At 42.7% G+C, this 20,796-nt stretch overlaps 1 protein-coding gene across 9 annotated transcripts in view; it reads left to right on the top strand.

Moving 5' to 3' along the window:
- The window catches only part of BTRC (beta-transducin repeat containing E3 ubiquitin protein ligase), a 158,898-nt gene that overhangs the window by 30,475 nt on the left and 107,627 nt on the right, over window positions 1–20,796 (top strand). For 4 of the 9 annotated variants that reach the window (XM_026650881.1, XM_026650882.1, XM_026650879.1 and 1 more), the window contains one exon: window positions 11,138–11,245. The exons of the other annotated variants lie outside the window; for them this stretch is intronic. In XM_026650881.1, the coding sequence (XP_026506666.1) occupies window positions 11,138–11,245 (108 nt within the window). The remainder of the gene's footprint in view (window positions 1–11,137; window positions 11,246–20,796) is intronic. 9 annotated transcript variants of the gene reach the window in all.

The raw sequence follows: 20,796 nt of genomic DNA, 5'->3' as shown, positions 1-20,796 counted from the left end.
GGGAAACTTTTCTCCCTTGGCTTCACAAATGTTATTCAGAGCACAGCAGACTGCTATGATCATGGGAATATTTTTCTCATTGAGGTCTAACCTGTCAAAAAGGCAGTGCCAGTGACCCTTTAATCTGCCAAACACACATTCTGCAGTCATTCTTCACCTGCAAAGCCTGTTGTGGAAGCACTCCTTGCTGCTGTTAAGGTTTCCGGTGTAAGGCTTCATGAGCCACGGAACTAAGGGGTAGGCTGGGTCTCCCAGGATCACTACGGGCATTTCCACATTCCCTGTTGGAATCTTCTGGCCTGGAAAGAGAGTCTCTACATGTAGCTTTCTATACAGGCCAGTGTTCCTGAAGATGTGTGCGTCATGCACCTTCCCTGACCATCCTGCGTTGATGTCAGTGAAACGACCCTGGTGATTCACCAGCATCTGCAATACCACAGAGAAATATCCCTTTCTGTTGATGTACTCTGTCGCAAGATGGTCTGGAGCCAACATTGGGAAATGTGTGCTGTCTGTCGCAGTGAGGGAATCCCATTGCCGCATAGCCATCCATTATTTCCCACCCGTTGCCCAGAGTCAGAGTCATTCATAGCAAAAGATGATTTATGACCCTGCATACTTGCATCACAGCTGCCCCTGTGGTGTAATTACAGCGGTTTATGGTCGTTGACGTAACTGAAGTCGACTTAACTTTGTAGTGTAGACATGGCCTTAGAGAATATTCAGTATAATACAGGAGAAGGGAGAGTTAAGAGCAACTACAGAAATGAATAGGAGATGGGGGGAAATCACTTTGATGGATTGAGGTTCATAGGTATAGCAAGGCATGTAAAATTTACCAAACACCTACTAGTCAGAGGACTAAACCTACTAGCTATAAGTTGATATGAAAGATGAATGGGGGAACCCACCACTGACATCAATGATGTCAGGCTGTGGATTTGTCACGGAGGTCACAGATTCTGTGACTTCTGCAGTGGCTGGTGTGGCTGGCTCAGAGACAGCTAAGGCAGCCCCTGTGCCAGGCGCACTAGCCACTGCTGGGGCAGTCTCGGGCCCCTGCGCTGCTCCCCCAATCAGCTCAGAGTGCTGGCTTCGCAGCTTCCATTGTACCTGCGCAACTAGGGAGTGGTGTGTGACTGCTCTTGTAGCTTTCCTTTGCTTTCCTGTCAGAAAGTCATTTTTCTGTGGGGAAGCAAAGAAATCTGCAGGGGACATGAATTCTTTGAACGCGCAGTGGCACAGAATTCCCCCAGGAGTAAAGAGCAGAGAAGTAGTACTATATACTGGCCAGTGGGTTGGAGTACCTGTACTCGCGTGCACTCCCCTGCCCCGGTCCCTGGTGGTGTCTGCTGCAACAAGTGGGACAGATGGGGGAGTCGAGCACAACCCCCAAAAATAAAGAGGCTAAGAGACTGGACCTGTTCAGACACCATGTTTATTTGGCTGGTAGCCTCCAGTTATGTATCTTTAACCAGCATGGTTCATAGCTCCAGTGAGTGGGCCTCTCTCACGAAGTGCAGCAGTCAGTCCAGGACCTCCCCTTCAAGTGTACATCCTTGTTCTCTGAACAAACAGACTCCAAGCTTCATGGCCTCAAAGACTTGAGCACCACGCTTCGCTCTCTGGCCCTTTACATGCCCCCAGCCTCCGGGAAGCACTTTAGGCTCCAGCAGCCTCCCAGATTCCCAGTGCCTCCCAGGCAGGAGCCCTACAAAAGAAAGGAAAAGGGCTGTACATGTCAGCCCCAACCTTCTGCCTCAGCTTCCCAGTTGGGCTCACATTGATGCCCCTTCGGGGCCAGGCAGGCCTTTTGAAGGTATGCTGGAGGATGACATACCAGTCTTGATTCTGGATCCATCCGTCCTTTTTGTTTTTGGACCTCCCGTCACTCTTCCACCCACCATGGTCTTACATAACGTTGGACTGTTGGGTGCTCAGCACTATAATAGTTGGCTACACCCTCTAGTTTTCATCCACCCCGCCATCCCTATGCAGTCCCTTTTCAGGGACCCTTCTCACAAGCAGCTTCTTATCCAGGAAGTGCAAGCCCTCCTAGGTGTGGTGGCTGTAGAGGAGGACCTATTCGCTGCCAGACAGAACAGGAAATGCCATCAGTTCTGTTTGCTGCTCGGGCTCTCTCTTCAATGCCTTCCGGCTCTGATGGGCAGACCGCCTACTGTACGCCTTCCCACCAATCCCCTTGGTTCACAGATCTCCTAAAGATCAAGCAGGGCAAGGCGAGAGTTATATGATAGCTCTGGCGTGGCCATGCCAGCATTGGTTTGGTACGCTTCTAGACCCCTCAGTGGCCACTCCACTTATGCTCCCATCCTGTCCAGACTTGGTTTCACAAGACCATGGGCCTTGGCCTTTGGCTTCACCCGTAGTTCATCTTCCTGCACCTGATGGCATGGTTGCTGCGTGGCTGAACCCTGAAGACCAGGCCTGTTTGTAACAGGTTTGAGAAGTCTCACTAGGTAGCAGAAACCCTTCCACCAGGGCCACTTACTTGGCTAAATGGAAATGTTTCACTTGTTGGGCCTTCGAGCGGAATCTTTCTCTATCCCGGTCTTCTCTGCAGACTATCTTGGACTATCTGCTCCATCTAAAACATTAAGGTCTAACTCTCTCATCTATTAAGGATCACTTGGCAGCCATCTCGGCCTTCCACCCTCCAGTGAAGGGCCAAATCAGTGTTATCCCACGAGATGACACTCAGGTTTCTCAAGGGCCTGGAAAGACACTCTACTCTTAGGTTTGTGAACCGATTCCCCTATGGGATTTAAACCTGGTGCTGTCGAAGCTCACTGGGCCTCCATTCAAGCCAGACGTTAGCATCTTGTTTCATGCTGCTTCTCTCTCAGAAGATTGCCTTCCTGGTGGCGATCGCCTCAGCCAGAGGGGTCTCTGAGATCAAAGCCCTGACGTCAGAACCCCATTATACAGTGTCTTCAAGGACTAGGTCCAGCTGTGCCCCCATCCGGCCTTCTTTCCAATGGTGGTGTCGCAATTCCACAACAACCAAGATACTTTTCTTCCGTCTTCTTTCCAAAACCTCACAAGACCACCGAGGAGCGTCGGCTCCATACATTAGATGTTAGGCGGGCCCTAGCCTTCTATATTGAGAGGACTAAGCCCTTCCCAAACCTGTGCAACTCCGTAGCAGCAGCAGAAAGGATAAGAGAACTGCCTGTATCCGGGCCTGTTACATGCAGGTGAAGGTTCCGCCTCCAGCCATTGTGACCGTTCATTCCACGAGAGCTCAGGCTTTCATAAGCAGCATTCCTCACGCAAGTACCAATCCAGAACATCTGCAGAGCCGCACCATGGTTGTTGGTCCATACCTTCACGTCCCACTACCCCGTCATCCAGCAGGTCTGTGATGATGCCAGTTTCGGAAGAGTGGTGTTGCAGTCAGCAGATCCAAAAACCCTGAGCCCACCTCCGAGGGTACTGCTTGTGAGTCACCTAGCACTGTTGTCTTTTGAGATGTGTTGCTCATGTCCATTCCATGACCTTCCATCCTACCCCTCTGTCGGAGTTATCGGCAAGAAGGAGCTGAGATGATGTGGAGCCAGCAGCGCCCCTTATACTGGCACATACACACGCGGCTCCAGGGGGCGCTAGATCCTGTCCTACGGATACCACTAAGGGAAAAATCTCCGACAACTGTGCACCCAGCGCGCGCATCTAGCATGGAATGGACGTGAGCAATACATCTCGAAGAACAGCCGTCACGACAGGGTTGAAACCTTGCTTTCTCCATAGTTCTGAGGCAGTGTCCTCAGCTGAGAGTTGTCAGTGTGAAAGCCAATTGATATCCTCCTAATCATTCCCTTTTGAGGAGGCTATTGTTCTCTTTTCACTTAAGAACGTTGATCTTAAAATAATAAAACAGCTCCTCAAAAAAGGCATAGGCTAATCAAGTCTGAATTATTTGATTTTTTTGTTTGTTTTAAATAATTTCAGGGCACAGCATCCTGCAATAGCAAGCGAACATCAGCACTAACTGAATTTTCTGTGTTTTCCTGTTGGCTTAATTAAGACCTACAGTTATTTCTTACATTTTTTCTTATTTCCAAACAAAAACAAACAAAAAAATAAAATAAACCACTTTCTCTAAAAGTTATAAAAGTATTAATTTGCTCTGGGCCCTTCTAGTCTCTCTGGTAAATTCATAATTAGGCAGGATTTTTTTTTTTTTTTAAAGTGTATTCTGGTCTCTCGGGTATATATAACTGTTCCACAACTAGTAAATCTATATTCATATATTAGGGTTTTTAAAGGCATATTATTTACACAATTCACTGGAATGGCTCCTGTGGAAGTTGGGAGGCGCTCTCATGTAATTATGTATTTAGAATGCCTGGTATCCACGGTTTCTGTGTGTGTGTGTGTATAATATATATTTATATATTTCAAAATTCAATGAAGAAGAATTTACTGTTCATTAAGTGTTTTGCAGATATTTAAAAAGCACTATGTTGGTTTTCTTTTTCCATAAATGATCAGTTGCTTGCCAAATGCAGTTCATTTTTAACAGGGCTATTTTTGGATTGTGACAGAGCAAAATATGCACTGGAAACTCCTTGTTTTTCTTTCTTCGAATGTTCAGATTTTTTTCTTTGATCCAAAGGTGCAGGGATGTGTGTGCTGTTGTATGGGTATGGGAAAGGTTGAGGGGATGAAAACTGTTCTTGGGCTTGGAATTTGTACATCCAGTTTGAGCCTAAGTGAATATCTATGGTGGTTATAAATCCATGGGAATAGCAGTTTATAACGTAAACGCTAGCTGACTTGTAATTGATATGTTGCATCCAATGAGCTAAGTTCCATAGTGACATGAAAGGTGCACATTGGGTGCAAGTGGCAAAGTGATGGAACTTGTACCGTTTTGACATTGATGTGGCAAAAAGGCACAGTTGAGCAGGAGTGAAGGGATATGGATATGTGTGTTCTCATGCTTTTATTGTGTATGATCCATATAACAATAAAACAATAATTGCCAATGGCAAAAAATGCTTCTCTCTGCTGGTAGATCACAAGCCACTTGACATGTTTAGTCTGTTACATCGTCACCGGAATCTGTCAACTGATGGCCTTGTGACTGTTAACCTCAATGAGTGTGCTCCGTATAACCTTAAGCGACACAAAGTGGGGAAGATAATATCTTATATTGGATCAACTTCCGTTGGTGAAAGAGACAAGCTTTTCCAGCTTGCACAGAGCTCTTCACGTCCTGATCTTACACGGGTCAAGGCTCCTATGCCATGTTGCCTTCATTTTATTTTTAAAAAGAATACAAGCAATAATACTCCAAAAGGAATATTATACCGGAAGAGCTTGCTTCCCTGCTGGCCAAAAGGCCACAGTATTCTGTTTACAAAGTGACATCTTTTCATAGAGTCAGAAACTGGGGGTATTTGGTCACATCTAGTCCAATCCCAGCCATTGCATGATTGTTCTCCTGCAGCCAAGTCTCCAGGGTCTTGTTTCCTTAGTTTTAAATGATGGAGCTTTCACCGCTTCCTTTTGGACACAAGGGCAGCATCTACTCTAGATAGAACTCCTTGTTAGATTTATTTTTTTCTGGTATTCTGCCTTAATTTCCCTCTGCTCAGTCTTATTTCATTCCCCTTACTTACTTTGCGCACTGGTCTAGTGGGAACAATTCCTTTCCTTAGTTAGCATTTACACTTTCCAGACCTTAGTAGGCTGTGATCATATTTTCTCTCCACACTTCCAGTGTGTGTTTTGGGAGGTAGGAGGTAAGACTGCACTTTCCCAAGAAAAGCAGAAGCCCTATTGCTTAATCATTTAAAACTGAACTGCACAAAGCACTGGACACTACTGTGGGAGAACAATCCTGCATTGGCTGCAGACGGAACTCAATGTGGACAAGCAGCTCGTGTCCAAACCTAATATAAGATTATATTGACCAAAAATCAGGACTTGGAATAAGGAGATCCGAGTTCTATTTTTGGCTGTGCTACTGACTTGCTAAGTGACGTTGAACATGTCCTATCAAATGTAAAGAATTGTAGCTATACTAGAGGGGCACACCTACTACAGCAAGAGATGCTGTACTGTGAACTTGAATTGTAGATTGTTGCACATTAATTGTGGTGTCTTTTAGGTTGCTTCAACCTTCTTCTTTACACAAAGGCCATAATATTTCTTCCCATTGCCTCTTATTAGCTTTAATTCCCCAAAATTTACCTTTTCAAATATGTAATCTTTGAACTACTATATCCTACTTTTTCTTACTATAGTGAATTCAGATTTCAGTTTTCACACACTTTGTGTGCACTATATTTGTAAAACGCATTGTGTTTCTGGAAATTATCTGTTTTTTTCTCCAAGTAATGACCATTCAGTTTTGCAGGAGAGGATGCATTTCTGATCTCGAACAGAATTTAATAAAATAATATTTAGTAACCTCTGACATGAGACACATGCTGAAAGGACCAAGAAGAGAACAAATTTGATAAAACAGGTAGGATAACTTTGTCAAGGTAAAGCATTGTTGCCGGGTTTAGAACCTGGCTAAGAGACAACAAAGAGCAGGAATAAATAGTCAGTTTTCAACATGGCAAAAGTTAACAATGAGATTTGTATTAGAACTGGTTTTGTTTTAATATGTTAAATGATTTGGGAAGGTGGAGGGTGAATGGATAACAAAAATCTAGGTCAATCTTAGACTTAGGATCTTCAGAGGGATCTACCAAAAGTAGGTTAATTGACAACCCGCTAGAAAATGAAATGCATCACCTTGTATTTATTCAGAGATAGAAGACCAAAAAAAAAAGAAAGAAAGAAAGAAACGTAATGCGTCTCTCTCTGAGGAGAAATTGAAAAGATTGTGACTGTTTCATTTAGACAGAAGATGAATACGAAGGCTCATGAGACGGGAGTATGTAAAATAATGAATGGCCTAGGGAAGGGAAATTGGGCGCTCTTATTTATCCTTTCATATAATACAAGGTCAAGGGGCTGTCCAATGAAATTGAAAAGCAGCCAATTTAAAACAAAAGGAAATAGTTTTCTACACAATTTCTAATTAGTCTGTCGTGATCTTTACCACAAAATATAATTGAATCTAAGGTTTCGCAAGATTAAAATAAGAAAAGAATTAGACATTTATATTTAAAGGACATTCAGAATTATAGTAGATATGATATGTCGATATAAAAAAATCATGCTTCTGCATTTAAGCCAACCACTAAAGGTATGTCTACTGCACTGTAAACCCAGATCTGTGGGATCTGTGCTTGTGGACTCGGTGTTTCCAAACCCACACTTCGGTGTCCACACTGCATTGTAACCCTGGATTTACAGTTGCTTGACTCAGATCTCACAACTGTGCTAACTCATCCATACTGCACTCGCAAACCTTCTGACTCAGGTCTGTGGTGTGAGCTGCATCCTCACTCCAAAATGACAGGGCTTAGACCGAAGTTTCAGCGGGGCTTGGGCTCTGACCTTGACCCACCCTCATAGGAGGAAGGGTCTTAGGACCCGGTCCTGAGTGCTTGCTGGTCTGAGTCATACAGCTTTGTATGTGAACAGAAGTGGGGCTTGGGATCAAACCTGAGTCAGAGCCCGGGCTTAGTGTGCAGTGTAGTTATACCCTCAGTGAATTAGGAAGAAAATTCTCTAACGGGAAAGTTGGTTTGTAACTGTCCATTTTGGGATGTCTTACACCTTCCTCTGAAGCAGTTAGTACTGACTGCTGTGAGAAAGAGGATCATGGAGTAGATGGACCACTGGTCTGATCTGATACTGCATTTCCTACATTCTGTAGTAGTGGATCTTAAAGCAGAGGACTGGGAATGAGGACTTAATTTCTATTTGTCTGTGTTGTGGATGGGCTTTGTGACCTTGTGCAAGTCTCTTCCCCCTCTTCAGTTTCCCCGTCTATGAAATGGATATAACTGTCACGTGTTGAGGCTTATTAATTTTTGTAAAGCACTCTTGGATCCAAAGGGTATGCAGAAATCCAAAATATTAGTATAATTAAATGCTAGATGTGCAGAGAAACTACTGTGGGTTAGGACCAATACCTTGTGGCAATACCAAAGTTCCCATCTGGCTGCAGTCAAAATTCAGCACTTCTTGCGCCTTTTAAAAATAAATAAATATAGGTGTAGATTGACATGGGTTCAAGAGAGGGTTTTGTCAGTCAGCTTCAAATAGTAAATGCTGAGGCCAGCCCCTTGTTGGTGGAGCTGTCAATACAGAAGTGAGTATTTGACATCCGGCTTGGTTGGTGGCTGGGGATGGAGGATGTTGAGATTTTCAGAGATCAGGCTGTAAATGAAGTTGTTCTGTTGGGTCACTCATCTGATTTACACACAAGCTGTTTCTATTGAAACACCTGGGGCCTTTTGTTTGAGCTTGTGAATAAGCTTCTTTCAGTCCCCAATTGTAATTTAGAGTCTCCGCGTCTTTCAATGGGCAGAAAGCAAGTACAGGAATGACATTTCCCCCCAATGTGTGAACCTTTGCTCTTTTAAAGACAAATGTTGATTTAAAAAAAAAAAAAAAAGGAACAGAACTCCAGTGGTAATGTAAATCTTGTTACATACATGAGAAAGATCTTAGCTGACTTGCTCAAAAGTAACGTAAGGAGTTGGTTATTTTTTGTTGTGTACTTCCTCACAGATCAATAATAACTGAGGTCTGGACCAGTATTAACTAACTAGTTTGCATATGTAAATAAGTACATCCTGATTAGCTGCAAGGAGTTCTGTGAAACTGATCTCTTAACTTCCCCTATAAAATGTCCGTTTCAAAGAAAAACAGTTCAATTTTAAATGTCTTGTGATAATGGAGATAAATTCATGTTTTTATGACATACCAGATGTATACAATAGTATGTGTACTAACCTCTGCTTTTTGTGACATCACTATTACCCGTACTTGGTCTCTCTGCTTCCTGTGGGTCAGACCTTGATACTGACATCAGTAAAAGTAAATGACTGCTTATTTTATTATGAAAAATAAGTGCTTGCAGCCTTCGTGGGGAAAAGAGGGGTGGACAGAATGATTGCCTCTAATTCCTTTATGACCATTCTGCTATGAGTGGCACTTGGACATCTCTGTAATGGGTATGTTTTAAATCTCTAGAATATGTACTTATGACTCAGAAATGCCCATGGCTGGACTCTTTTTGCTCTGTAGCCATATGTTTCTTACAATTTGTTTATATTCCACTTAGCAGAGCATCTTAAGGGGTCAGCAATATTAAATGTGTTTTGGAAGCTCAATGCTAATTTTTAGCTTTGATTAGTGGGGACACCATATCATTGTAGCTAATCTCCTGGTTACTATTGGTGAGCAGTAGGCTCAATGAAAGCAGACACTGACAAATAAACGGCTTTGAATTGGTTTTAAATTAACAAATTATTAAAAATGTCAAATACTTAAAACGAAATAAATCTATGCCTTTTGCTCCTGTTAGTTTTAAGGCTACAGTTGCCTGGACACGATAAGAGCTTTATAGCTAATTGGAGTAGGTTTTGTTTTGTGTTTTTGCATTGGGATTTAGAATTCTTCTGTATGTGGGAGCACTCGAGTATTGTCTGGTAGGTTAAAACAGCAGACTGAGAAGTGTGACCTGGGTTTCTATTGCTTGCTGTGATACCTGATCCATAATTCCTGCTCTCTCTCGACTTAAGTTTGCCTGACAATAAAATAGGTGACACTTTCCTATCGGACCGGGGGTTGTGAAGTTAATGTTTATAAAGTGTACAGATTCTTGAATTCTAGGTTCTTTATCAAGTGTAGAATTTATTTATAAAATTGAGGTGAGATTATATTAGGGTAACCAAAACTTCTAAAAAGCACCTTTTCCTAGGTTAAATTCTCCAGTGAATTTGAAAAATATGTATATTTTTGGAGCAGAAGCATCAATTGGAGCAAAATATCCTAAGTGACATGATGTAAACTGGGGATAGGGTTAATTCAAGTGTGGTTTTCTGTATGGAAACAAATTATGAATATAGGAGGCTGTCCTCTTTCTGCCCATTTCTGCATTGGGTCACATGGCTCCCACATATTAAATTTAATGCAGGACTTTGCACTCCTCCCAGAGCAGTGAGAAATAGTGGCTCAAAGACAGCTGCCATTTCACACCGTTACAGCTGTCCGTTCCACTCAAATTTTCTCTCATCCCCCTGCTTCTGAGAAAAAAGGCTTACTATGGTATGGGGGTGTGGAGATGAAGAATATAATGGTGTGAGATTTCATGTAACTAATCTGTCATATCCTACTGTGTTTGTAACTAGCTGCCCATTTAAAATGTATTGGCACTACACCTCCATGCCAGTGACAAAATAAACAGCAAGCTTATGGCTCAAAAGTTCTGTCACTGATAAGAACAAGGTTGCTGTCAAAATGCCAGTGATATTTTTAACCTTCAGTGCTAGTGATTTCAAAACTACGGATATCAGAATGGAATAGTTTTAAATATTCATGGCTACTATTTTCCTTTTTTTTTGATAGGCTGACACCCCCCCCCCTTTTTTTTTTTGATCCATTTGGAAAGGTGAAGAATCAGTTTGCTATGGTAACTGCAGTTTAGTTAATGAATAGCAGAGCAAGTAGAAACAGAAAACCTTTGCAGTCACTGAGTTATTATTGCCCGTGGCGATAGGATCTTTCCCCCTCTTCCCACTCCCTCTGGTGCAGGGGTGGGGTGGGAGTGTGTGGAACAAAATCTTTTCTCTTTCCCTGACACCGTCCAGTGGAATTTGCCATTCATTTTTCTGCTTACCTTGCAGAATCTTTCACTCTGTGGTGTATTTGAGAGGTGGCTATGCATGGAGGGAGAGAACTGATTAATTGGAAAGAAATAACTTTGTTTAGCGCAGTACCACAAAAACAGATGCAAAAAGCTGATTACATAATTAATTTGTTGGACCATAACCTCCTTTTTTTCACTTTTTGGTACTGTCTCATCTAAGAGTTTCTGAGGGGACAGATCAATCAGTAGTGTGTGTCTTGAAGCTGTTTCAGTCTTAAAGGCCAGCTGCAACTGTATTGATGCAATTCAGCTAAGCCGTCAGAGTTCCTGTAATCTGTGCCATCCTGTCTCATACAGTCCCATCTCATAGTTCTCCTTTCTCTGCAGTGCTCTATGCCCAGATCTCTGTGGCTGGGCTGCTCCAGCCTGGCGGACAGCATGTCCTCGCTGCGATGCCTGTATAACCCAGGGACTGGCGCACTCACAGCTTTCCAGGTACTTTCTCTCTCTCTCTCGCTCGCTCTCGTCTGTGTGTGCATGTCTGTTTCTTGCTCTCTCTTGCTTGCTTACATCATTTATTCTGCTTCAAACTGTGTGCTTCCTCATGCCATTCAAAACTCCTACAGTCATTAAACTCATCTCATGTAGATTCTGAGTGTATCACTCTGGGGCATTTTCACTGCATTGTTTTTAATATCATTTTGCCTGAATTGGTCTGGTACCATCAACTTTTTGCCATTGGTTCTCAGGTGTATCAAAAGCATGCAACTGAACTTTAACAAGTGTCACTGGCACACAATATTCATCATACAGTCTCTGATCTGGGCCTACGGACAGCCAATTGCCTTAATTTTGCTATCAAAATTTTTCTTAAAACTGTTAGAGGAATTTGCAATGGGCTGGTGCAGTGGCACTGATAACTGATGCCCTGCGTTTGTATTTATTTTGTTAGATTTAATAATGGCAGTCCAGGAGCTACAGTTACAGAAAATGAGAACACAGAAAAGTTAACCAGATGCCGCACAAAGCAAGTGGATTTTGCATTGTGCTCTGAAGTTTGGTAGATTTTTGACTCTGAGCTGTCAAGGGAAATAATTCCAAGGACGGGGAAGGGTCTGCTGCTAGGCATGAAGTATTCAAATCTTCAGTTCTGATAGCAAGCGTGTCCCACCCAATCTTAATTGTGTCAATATGGAGTATGGAGTGAGAGGCAACTCTTGGATAACCATGTCCCAGACCATTCAGGGCTTCAAGATCCTTGCCAACACCTTGAATTGCAGCTAGAGATGAACATGGAGGCAGTGCAGATCGAGCTATGCACAGGTGTTGCTTTCGTGCTGGGCACTCCTGGAAGCTGATAACTGATTCTGCACTAGTGGAGGCTTCTGGGGTAGTTCAGAGGTAGTGCCTTGCAAATCAGGCCTTGGAGGCTCAGTGGCATGAATGACTGCTTCAAGGTGCACACTAGAGAGGAAGAGCTGGAGTCTGTTGTCCAGGCAGCTGGTGGCCAGTGGGGCTTTCCCCCAGCAGCCTCTGGGAATCGAAGAGCAATCACTGATCCAGTATGCCCCTCAAGTTGTGAATCATTTGGACAAAAGTCAGTTACCTGCCTTCAAGAGATGGCATGCAAGAAACCTGCATTTTCCTTTGGATCTGGTTTCCTGCTCCCAGGATTGGCGGGACTAGGGAGTGCTGTGGAGAGATGCTCTCAGTCCCGCGGGAGGCTTAAGTGCCTTACATCATTCTGCAGCAACCCTTCTAGCTGACCTAGCACTAGCATTGATGGACTCCAGAAGGTGTCCTGTCAGCCTCCCTGGCGGAAGCAAGCTCCTTGCAGAGCTTTCAGTGAGGGAGGGGAAGAGAGCATTTATATCCTTCTAAGAGGACTCTGTGGGGATACGGGCAGTATTTAGATTCCTACTTCTAATCCTGATTTGCATAATTTGACTGAATCAGATGGGCCTCTTTTTGGGTTTCTGCTGAGGAATAACTATCTGACATGTTTAAGCTCTGCTTTAAGGGCGAACCCTGAGAGTGTGTGTGGAGCAGTTTGCATACTGAAACCAGTACCCCTCTTTCTGCTTGATCTGTGTCCGATAGTACAATATATACTTCTGTTTTTAGCAAAATCATACCTTTATATAGCACCTTTTATCTCCAGCTACCCCAAAGCACTTTACAAACTACTGGTCTTCAAGAATCATTTCACCACTAACAAAATGTATCCCCATCTGAAGCTGAACAAATCAACTGTGTCACAGGAACACAACTGCTCAGGACTGGAAGTGGTGATGAATACCATATCCATTTGAAAGTACAGTGAGAATTTGGGATTTAGCTACACTCAACTCCCGTGAGAAATTTCCGAGGCTATTTAATGACTGAGAGTGACGGGAAACTCTGTCTCACGTGCCATCCGAAACACCTCTCTAGCAGCACAATAGCCAAGTCTCATGCTGGGGCGTTGGTGCTGTATTTACTGAAGGGAGAAACTTTGAACATCCAGCACCAGTTTCTGCAGCATTTGCATTGTCTTTATCCCAATCAGTTTTTGAATAGACTTTGACCTTTATTAGCTTGCAAGGTCTGATGAGATTTCTTCCTTAGGTTGCTGTCTATTTTGTTGCAGTAATCTGAGTGGGTGTGGGGTTGGGACAGTCAGTGACTAGGATATCGAGATATATTTCCACCTTTTTTGGTGCTATACAGAATTTTCAGTGTTGCATTTTAAGATCTGTTTTTGTAGCCCAGCAAATTTTCTCATATTAAGCTACTTTTTTTTTTTTAGCAAGCTTGAAGTAACTGGAGAAGAATATCAATTTTCTTTGCTTGTGGCAAGAAAGAAGGTGCCATCTGGAATGCCACTTAGTCACTGCTGAATTTGTCTAGTTATTTACATGCTTTGCCATGAAATGCTCAGACAGAAATGGCAGAACAGGCACTTTCTGAATATTTCGGCTAACAACCCGCTGACACCTCATGGGAAGCATTGGCAAATATTCGAGTTAGAGAATTCTCGTTATGTCAGATGACATCCAAGTTTCCCTTCCTGTGTTTGTTTTACTATCAGAAACATTTGTTTGAAAACGGGCTCTTACAGTCCCTCAATTCAATTTGACAACGCTTTGTGACATGACAACAGGTAGCAGCAATGTCAAAACTGGAGTTCTGATTTTTGCGTGGGGCATTAAGCAGCAGGAGCGATATATTTCTCTAGTGCCTCTTATCTCAGAAGATCCAAATGTGCTCACAAACCATGATTGACCATATAAGTGAAAAGCAACCAGCTCTTGATGGAGAGCAACAGCAAACTGGTACACGACATGCTGCGTAGCAGAGGACGACAAAAGGACTGATCCCCTACTCTTAAGAGCAAAAGTGCCATCAGGGCTTTAATGGCCATGAAGAACATGCCATTCCAAACTGATGGCAAATTTTATCCCACTGTGACCCTCCTAAGCAACAGAAATCCTGTTTACATGTAGATGTTCTTAATAATAAAAATAGTCATATGCAGTTGTCTCTGAAACTGAATATTTTTAAGTTTCCAGGACACACAGCAGGAGGTGTATTTATATTCTAGTGAAATTTTTCACTTTGAATAAAATTGTTTACTTCCCCATCGTAAAATATTTGTCAGAAAAGGAAGGATTCAAGTTCAGAAGTCCGCATATGTCATATTTAAGAGCCGTAGCTGACTGTGAACCATGACTTACAGTTAAACTTGGTGTTAAAACACAAGAGTGCAATGAAAATGGAATGTGTCTCAAGACATTCAAGGTTGGAATGTGCAAAAAGTTAAAGTAGTCTGGGTTTTCTCTTATTTGGGTAACAGATGTTTGGTGGTAATAGGATTTAGCCCTCATCTAGTGATGGCCATCTGTAGATGTCAAGTGCTTCACAAAGGTGGTTAAGTGTGATTATTCCCATTGTACAGGTGAGGAAACTGAGAAGCAGTGAGTTTAAATGACTTGCCCAAGCTCTCACAATAAGTTTGTGACAGAAGACTCCCACCCAAGTGCCACATCAGATATAGACTGTAAACTCTTTGGGGCAGGGACCATGTCTTTGTTGTAAGGTGCCTGGCACAATTTTGGTTGCTCAAAAAGAAAAGAAAACAGTTGTAGGTTGCCAATTCTGACATCCAGTAGTATGGCGATGGGTGGCATAGAAAACAGAGAAGGGTTAGATTCTCCATGGTAGAGTCAGAAGCATCCTGTTGGATGAAGGGGAGGATTGCCTGCTTTACAGAGTATTTCATATGAATTCCCACAATCTGCTATAGTTGAAGCTGGTTAAATCAAGTACTTGAGCATGAAGCAATACACACACAACGTCACTTCCACAGGCTGTAGCTCCTTAAAAGATGAAGGTGGCTGTGATCTGTGCAGTTTTGTGCAAATTAGTGTGACCTTATTGATGACAGAGGGTGCTGTCTTTTGATTGGGCAAAGCCCTTAGAATGAAGTATATGAGAGAGTAATTTTGACGTTAGCAGATCGGACAGGGTTAAGTTGCTGATGGCACATGTGCACCATCTCTTCTGATAGAGGCCATTTTTGGAGAAGGGTGAGGGATAAAGATGTGGGATGATTGAGATGCATGGGCCACAATCTGGTATATGCAGGCTGCAAAGAGAAAGGGGCAGCTGTTTGTTTGTTTGTTTCTTGCTTGCTTGTCACTTTTCACCATGGCTGATATTGATACATCTGAAATGATTTTTCTTAAGAGGGGCATTGTCAGTAATTTATATCCCATGTTCAACTTTCTTTGTAAATTTCAAAGCACGTTTCCTTTGGACTATTCACGGGTTTTATTTAAAAAGTTGAGTTTTTCATTACTGAAAATTACTGTGTATATATAAATATGAGAGGTAATAATGATGATATTATTGATGGCCTTAAGGTAAGTAACCCATACAACGCAAGCTGTGCATGCTCTGCAGTCATTGTGTTGGGTGCAGATGTCTGTTACAATTTGTCTAAAATGAATTATTCAGCACTGGAAAGAGCAATTATTAGTATGATCGTTTTTGTGTCTAACTGGAGGTGAAATATACGGTCTGGTCAAGAGATTCCATCGGCCCAGAGAAATAGCTGCACTTGACCAACCCCTGCTTTGCATTCCCTGCTCTGGTTCTGTTCCAGCGGCCCTGTGAAATGTGCCTGTGGGCTATTTACAGTGAGATTATAAAAGTGAATCCGAATTTTGGTGACTAAGATCCAGAGCGTGTGGCTCTGGCACCCCCCAGCTGGTGGCAGGCTCACCCCTGTTTATGAATGTAGTTAGGTGGCCCCCAACTGTTTACAAGACAGCAGAGGTGAGATCTTTGATTGACAAGTCAGAAATGCATTAGATCATTCCCTCTGCCAGTCTCTGGTTCATGCTGTTAAAAATGTCAGCCTCTCCAAGTTTGAATGGCAGCCCGAGGGCCTCAGAAGCTTTTTGTTTTCTGAGATGGAAACACAAATTGGATGTGTGCCTGAGCGCTTCATCCTGGGCTGTAATTTCATCTTTTAGCTAAGAACCACAAGGTACATGAGCAAAGCACCCTGTAAACAATAATACTGGGGAAAAAAATAAACAAGGTCGTGTTTCTGGTACGCTGATCCACCGGTGTCCTGACCTCTATCACGTTGAACATCTCCACTCTGATTGCTGTTCCCTTTGGCATTACAATGAGAGGGGGAGAGACTGACAGAGGAGGCAAAGATTTAAAGTTGCAGTGTTGCAGTTCCTTGTATTGGCTATGAAATATTGAACTGCCACAATGTGACACTTGGATTTTTAGGCAAAGTTTCTTATATGAGATGTTCAGAGTCCACTCCTCCTGCTTCCTTCACCCCGGCTCATTGATAAGCAGGGCCCTACCAAATTCATGAAAAACGCGTCCCGAACCGTGAAATCTGGTCTTTTGGGTGCTTTTACTTTATACTATACAGATTTCACAGGGGGAGACCACCGTTTCTCAAATTGGGGGTCCTGACCCAAAAAGGAGTTTTGGGGGAGGGGGGTTCAAGTTATTTTAGGAGGGTCGGGGTAGTGCCACTCTTACTTCTGCACTGCCTTCAGAGCTGGGCGGCCGGAGAGTGGCAGCTGCTGACTGAGGGCCCAGCTCTGCAGGCAGCAGTGCAGAAGTAAGGGTGGCAATACCATACCAGACCATCCTTACTTCTGTGCTGCTGCTGGCAGCGGCTCTGCCTTCAGAGCTGGGCTCCCGGCCAGCAGCCACTGCTCTCCAGCTGCCCAGCTCTGAAGGCAGCACTGCCGCCAGCATCAGCACATAAGTAAGGGTGGCAGTACCACAACCCCCCCCCCACACAATAACCTTGTGACCTCCCCCCTCCCCCCACCACACACACAACTCCTTTTTGGATCAGGACCCTTACAATTGCAACACTGTGAAATTTCAGTTTTAAATAGCTGAAATCAGGAAATTGACGATTTTTAAATCCTATGACCATGAAATTGACCAAAATGGACCATGAATTTGGTAGGGCCCTATTGAGAAGATTGAAAGCAATAGCAATTAAATGCATGAAAAGGAATAAGAGAAATGGCAGAAATGCATCCAAATTAACTGCTCGGTATTTATTGGTGTGGCAGAGTTAAAGGTTCAGGAGTCCGATGTCCAGTGGAGTAAGATGCGTGTGCACCCTAGTCTGTGATTTTTAAATGGAAGGATGCTGCAGCGCTAGTCTAGCTGTATGTGTCTGTGTGGTGTTGGGCTTTGATAAACAGATACAGTGCTATAGGCCAGTGCACACAACAAAAAATATTAGAGAACCTACTTATCACCCTGTTGCTTTAGTGACCTTGACATCTAGCCAGTTCATTAGATCCTCATAACCAGTGCTCCATGTTCTCTGTCATTCCATGGCTGGGAAATCTACTACAGAATCCACTCTCTGATGCAGAATTGTGCTCTAGGATCTAAGCTTCCATTTAAAAAAAATTGTTTCTGGTCTGTATGATTGCAAAGGAAAAGTTCCAAACATGGCAGTAAATGAGTAAGTGGTGTGGCTTTTTCTGTTAAAAAATGCTTTTACAAGAGTGAATTACAATTTAATAACTGGAAAAGTGTTTCTTTTCCACCTAAATGTCTAACATTTATAACTTTTGAAAATATAAATGTACGTTTCAGCTCTCCAGTTGAAGGCCTGGTCTACACTAGGGGCTTGTCTACACTGGCACTTTACAGCACTGCAACTTTCTCGCTCAGGGGTGTGAAAAAACTCCCCCCCCCCCCCCCGACCCCCGCAAGTTTCAGCGCTGTAAAGTGCCAGTGCAGACAGTGCACCAGCGCTGGGAGCCACACCCCTCGTGGAGGTGGTTTTTTAGACTCTGGGAGAGCTCTCTCCTAGCGCTCTGCCGTGACCACACAAGCCATGATAAAGCGCTGCCCCGGCAGCGCTTTACCGCTGCCAGTGTAGACTAGCCCTAGGAAATTAGCTCAGTATAACTATGTCGCTCAGAGTTGTGAAAAATCCATACCTGTGAGTGATGCAGTTAAACTGACCTAACCCCTGGTGTAGACAGCGGTAGGTCGACAGGAGAATTCTTCCATCTCCATAGCTACTGCCTCTTGGGAAGGTGGATTACCTATGCCTCTGGGAGAACCCTCCCATCAGCATAGGTAGTGTCTTCACTGAAGTGCGACAGCAGTGCAGCTGCAACCATTTATGTGTAGACAAGCCCTAAGTAGCAAAAAGAGTGGTACAACAGAGCCTACACCATTCAACTGTTCGCCCCAGCATACAACAATCAATGTGATCATTAGCATAAAAATGCATTGTAACCACTAAGCTGCCACTGCTTCAACTCTGCATTAATGATCTCATGTTACTGTGTAAAACTCGGTGCTGTTCCTGGTAAGCAGAGTGGTGAGGTCTAGCGTAGCAGCATTGGTTGGTTGATCAGTTTTAAAAAAAAAAACCTCTTCTGCCAGCCAAGCCTGGATTTTCTTCCCTCCCCTGTTAGAAGTCAGAAAGGTGTATAAAGCTGTTTTGACAAATGGCATACGTAGTGCCACATTGAAGGGATACAGGTATTTTTAAAGCTAGCTCCAGTTCTTGAGGATTGTGAACATCTGCTTAGAGGTATTGTAGAGCTCCACAATGCACTAATTGAATTACTCTTTTCTGGAGTTGCAGACTGCACTAATTGAATTACAATCAGCTATTGTGAGTGTGTGTGTGTGTGTGTGTGTGTGTGTGTGTTGAAATGAGCAGGGCTGAAGCCTTGGGGAGCAGGAAGGTAGTGGGAGACATGACAGATCATATGTACTGTGCTGCTATCTAATGGCTACTTGCGGTACTGCATGGTCTCAAGGGAAGAGACAGTATTTCAGTCCTTTGCATAACCTAGGGCTAAACTCATCCAATTTAATTCTGGTGGTCCCAGGACATTTTTTAAAGCTTTAAATAATGGCAAGAAGGAAGGGAGTTTCATTCACTAGAATTTCTAGTTAACAATTTGGTTTTTAAAAAGCTTTAAAGTAACTTAATTTAAAAAAAAAATAAGATTGAGGTTCCAAATATTTTAACATAGCTCTTATTTAATATCAGTCTTTTTGCTGTGCCTCTAATGGCAACTTTAGTGCCCCGTATTGGGGGAACGAGTGGATTAAGCATGCTGCATCAAAATCCCTCTTAAACATTAATGCCTGCCTGTCTATATTCCTATATATGGTGAAGTTAGTACCAGGGTAGCCTATTGTAAATCACTGGGCTTTACTATAATTTTGTGTTTGAAGAACTCTATGGGAAGTGCTTAAAATGTAGCCAGTTACACAAGATCAGGTTCTACAAATCTCTGCTGAACTGGCAGAATTGAAGAATATAATTTTACCACAAACCTGGGAAAGTTTTTGAAACACTGAAAAGTGCAATAAACCTTCCTCATCCAGCCTTTTAAGTCTGTTAGTCACAATTCAGTGATTCATGTGAAACAAATATCATACATTCATAATTCCAAAGAAGAGGAACTTTAATGCAAACACACAAGAGAACAGAACAAGATCTGTCCTCTTATAAAGCAGGAATTTAACTAGGCACATACCAGTTTGAAAAAAAGCCCTATAAGAGAAATGTGCTTGCAGAATCCTAAAATTCAGACGTAGAAGGGAGACTTAAGTCACATTTTTGTCAATTTCTCTTCTATTAAAAAGTTGTTCCCCGCAGCATATGAACACTTCCTGGTTTATGTACAAAAATAATCAGATGTTCTATTCTTCATGCTCTTTACTATTATGAGAACCAGGCAGCTAGATACAATACCTCACTAATTTCCACTATTCTTTTTCGGCTTGTTCTCACAAAATAATTTCTCAACAGAGATCTAGTAACAGAGATAGCACTGTAGTGAGGTCTCGTTAGTAAGACTTCATTACTTTTCGAAAGATGCTAATGTAACTTGCTAGGATGCTATTTAGTGTAACTAAAACTAAATGACACTTGTCAGAATAAATAAACAACATATACAGCGATATGTGAGATCCTTTTCTATTGCATTTGTTCACTTACTTGCGATCTCTTAATATCTGGTCATCTAATGTGAATCAGCAAGGTTCCACTATATGTGCAACTACTGTGACGTCTCCGGCTTCATTGAGATCTGCAAAAAGACAAAAGAATTCTGCAGACTAACATTTGGTCTTAAATGCCATTTTTTGAGGAGGTGTTAACCAAATCAGTCTGCAGAATTTATTTTGGATTATAGTTGCTTCTCTTTAGCATTGTATCAGATTGTCTGCCTTCTTGGGTTCCTTTTGAAATAGTCAAGGAGACTGTTTCCAGGAGACATTGCCAATCAAATGTTCAAATAATTAATTGCAGTCCTAATGCTCTTGTCCAAATGTTACATTTGGGGGGAGGGGGGTTATTTTTAAATGATTGTCAGTGTAATTTGGCACCACTGTCAAACGTTCTTTGACTCTGTCCGTGAACACCGCAGTCATCAAGCCAGCCACATACATGCAGCTTTGTAGAATAGAACTTGGGATCTACGTCTCCAAATACACAGCTGTATATCCAGTAAACTAAAGGA

This window comes from Terrapene carolina, unplaced genomic scaffold, assembly GCF_002925995.2.
Source record: "Terrapene carolina triunguis isolate 2854851 unplaced genomic scaffold, T_m_triunguis-2.0 Scaffold95, whole genome shotgun sequence".
Taxonomy (NCBI): domain Eukaryota; kingdom Metazoa; phylum Chordata; order Testudines; family Emydidae; genus Terrapene; species Terrapene triunguis.
Note: the sequence above shows the minus strand (reverse complement) of the source record. Positions and strands in the feature narration are given on the sequence as shown.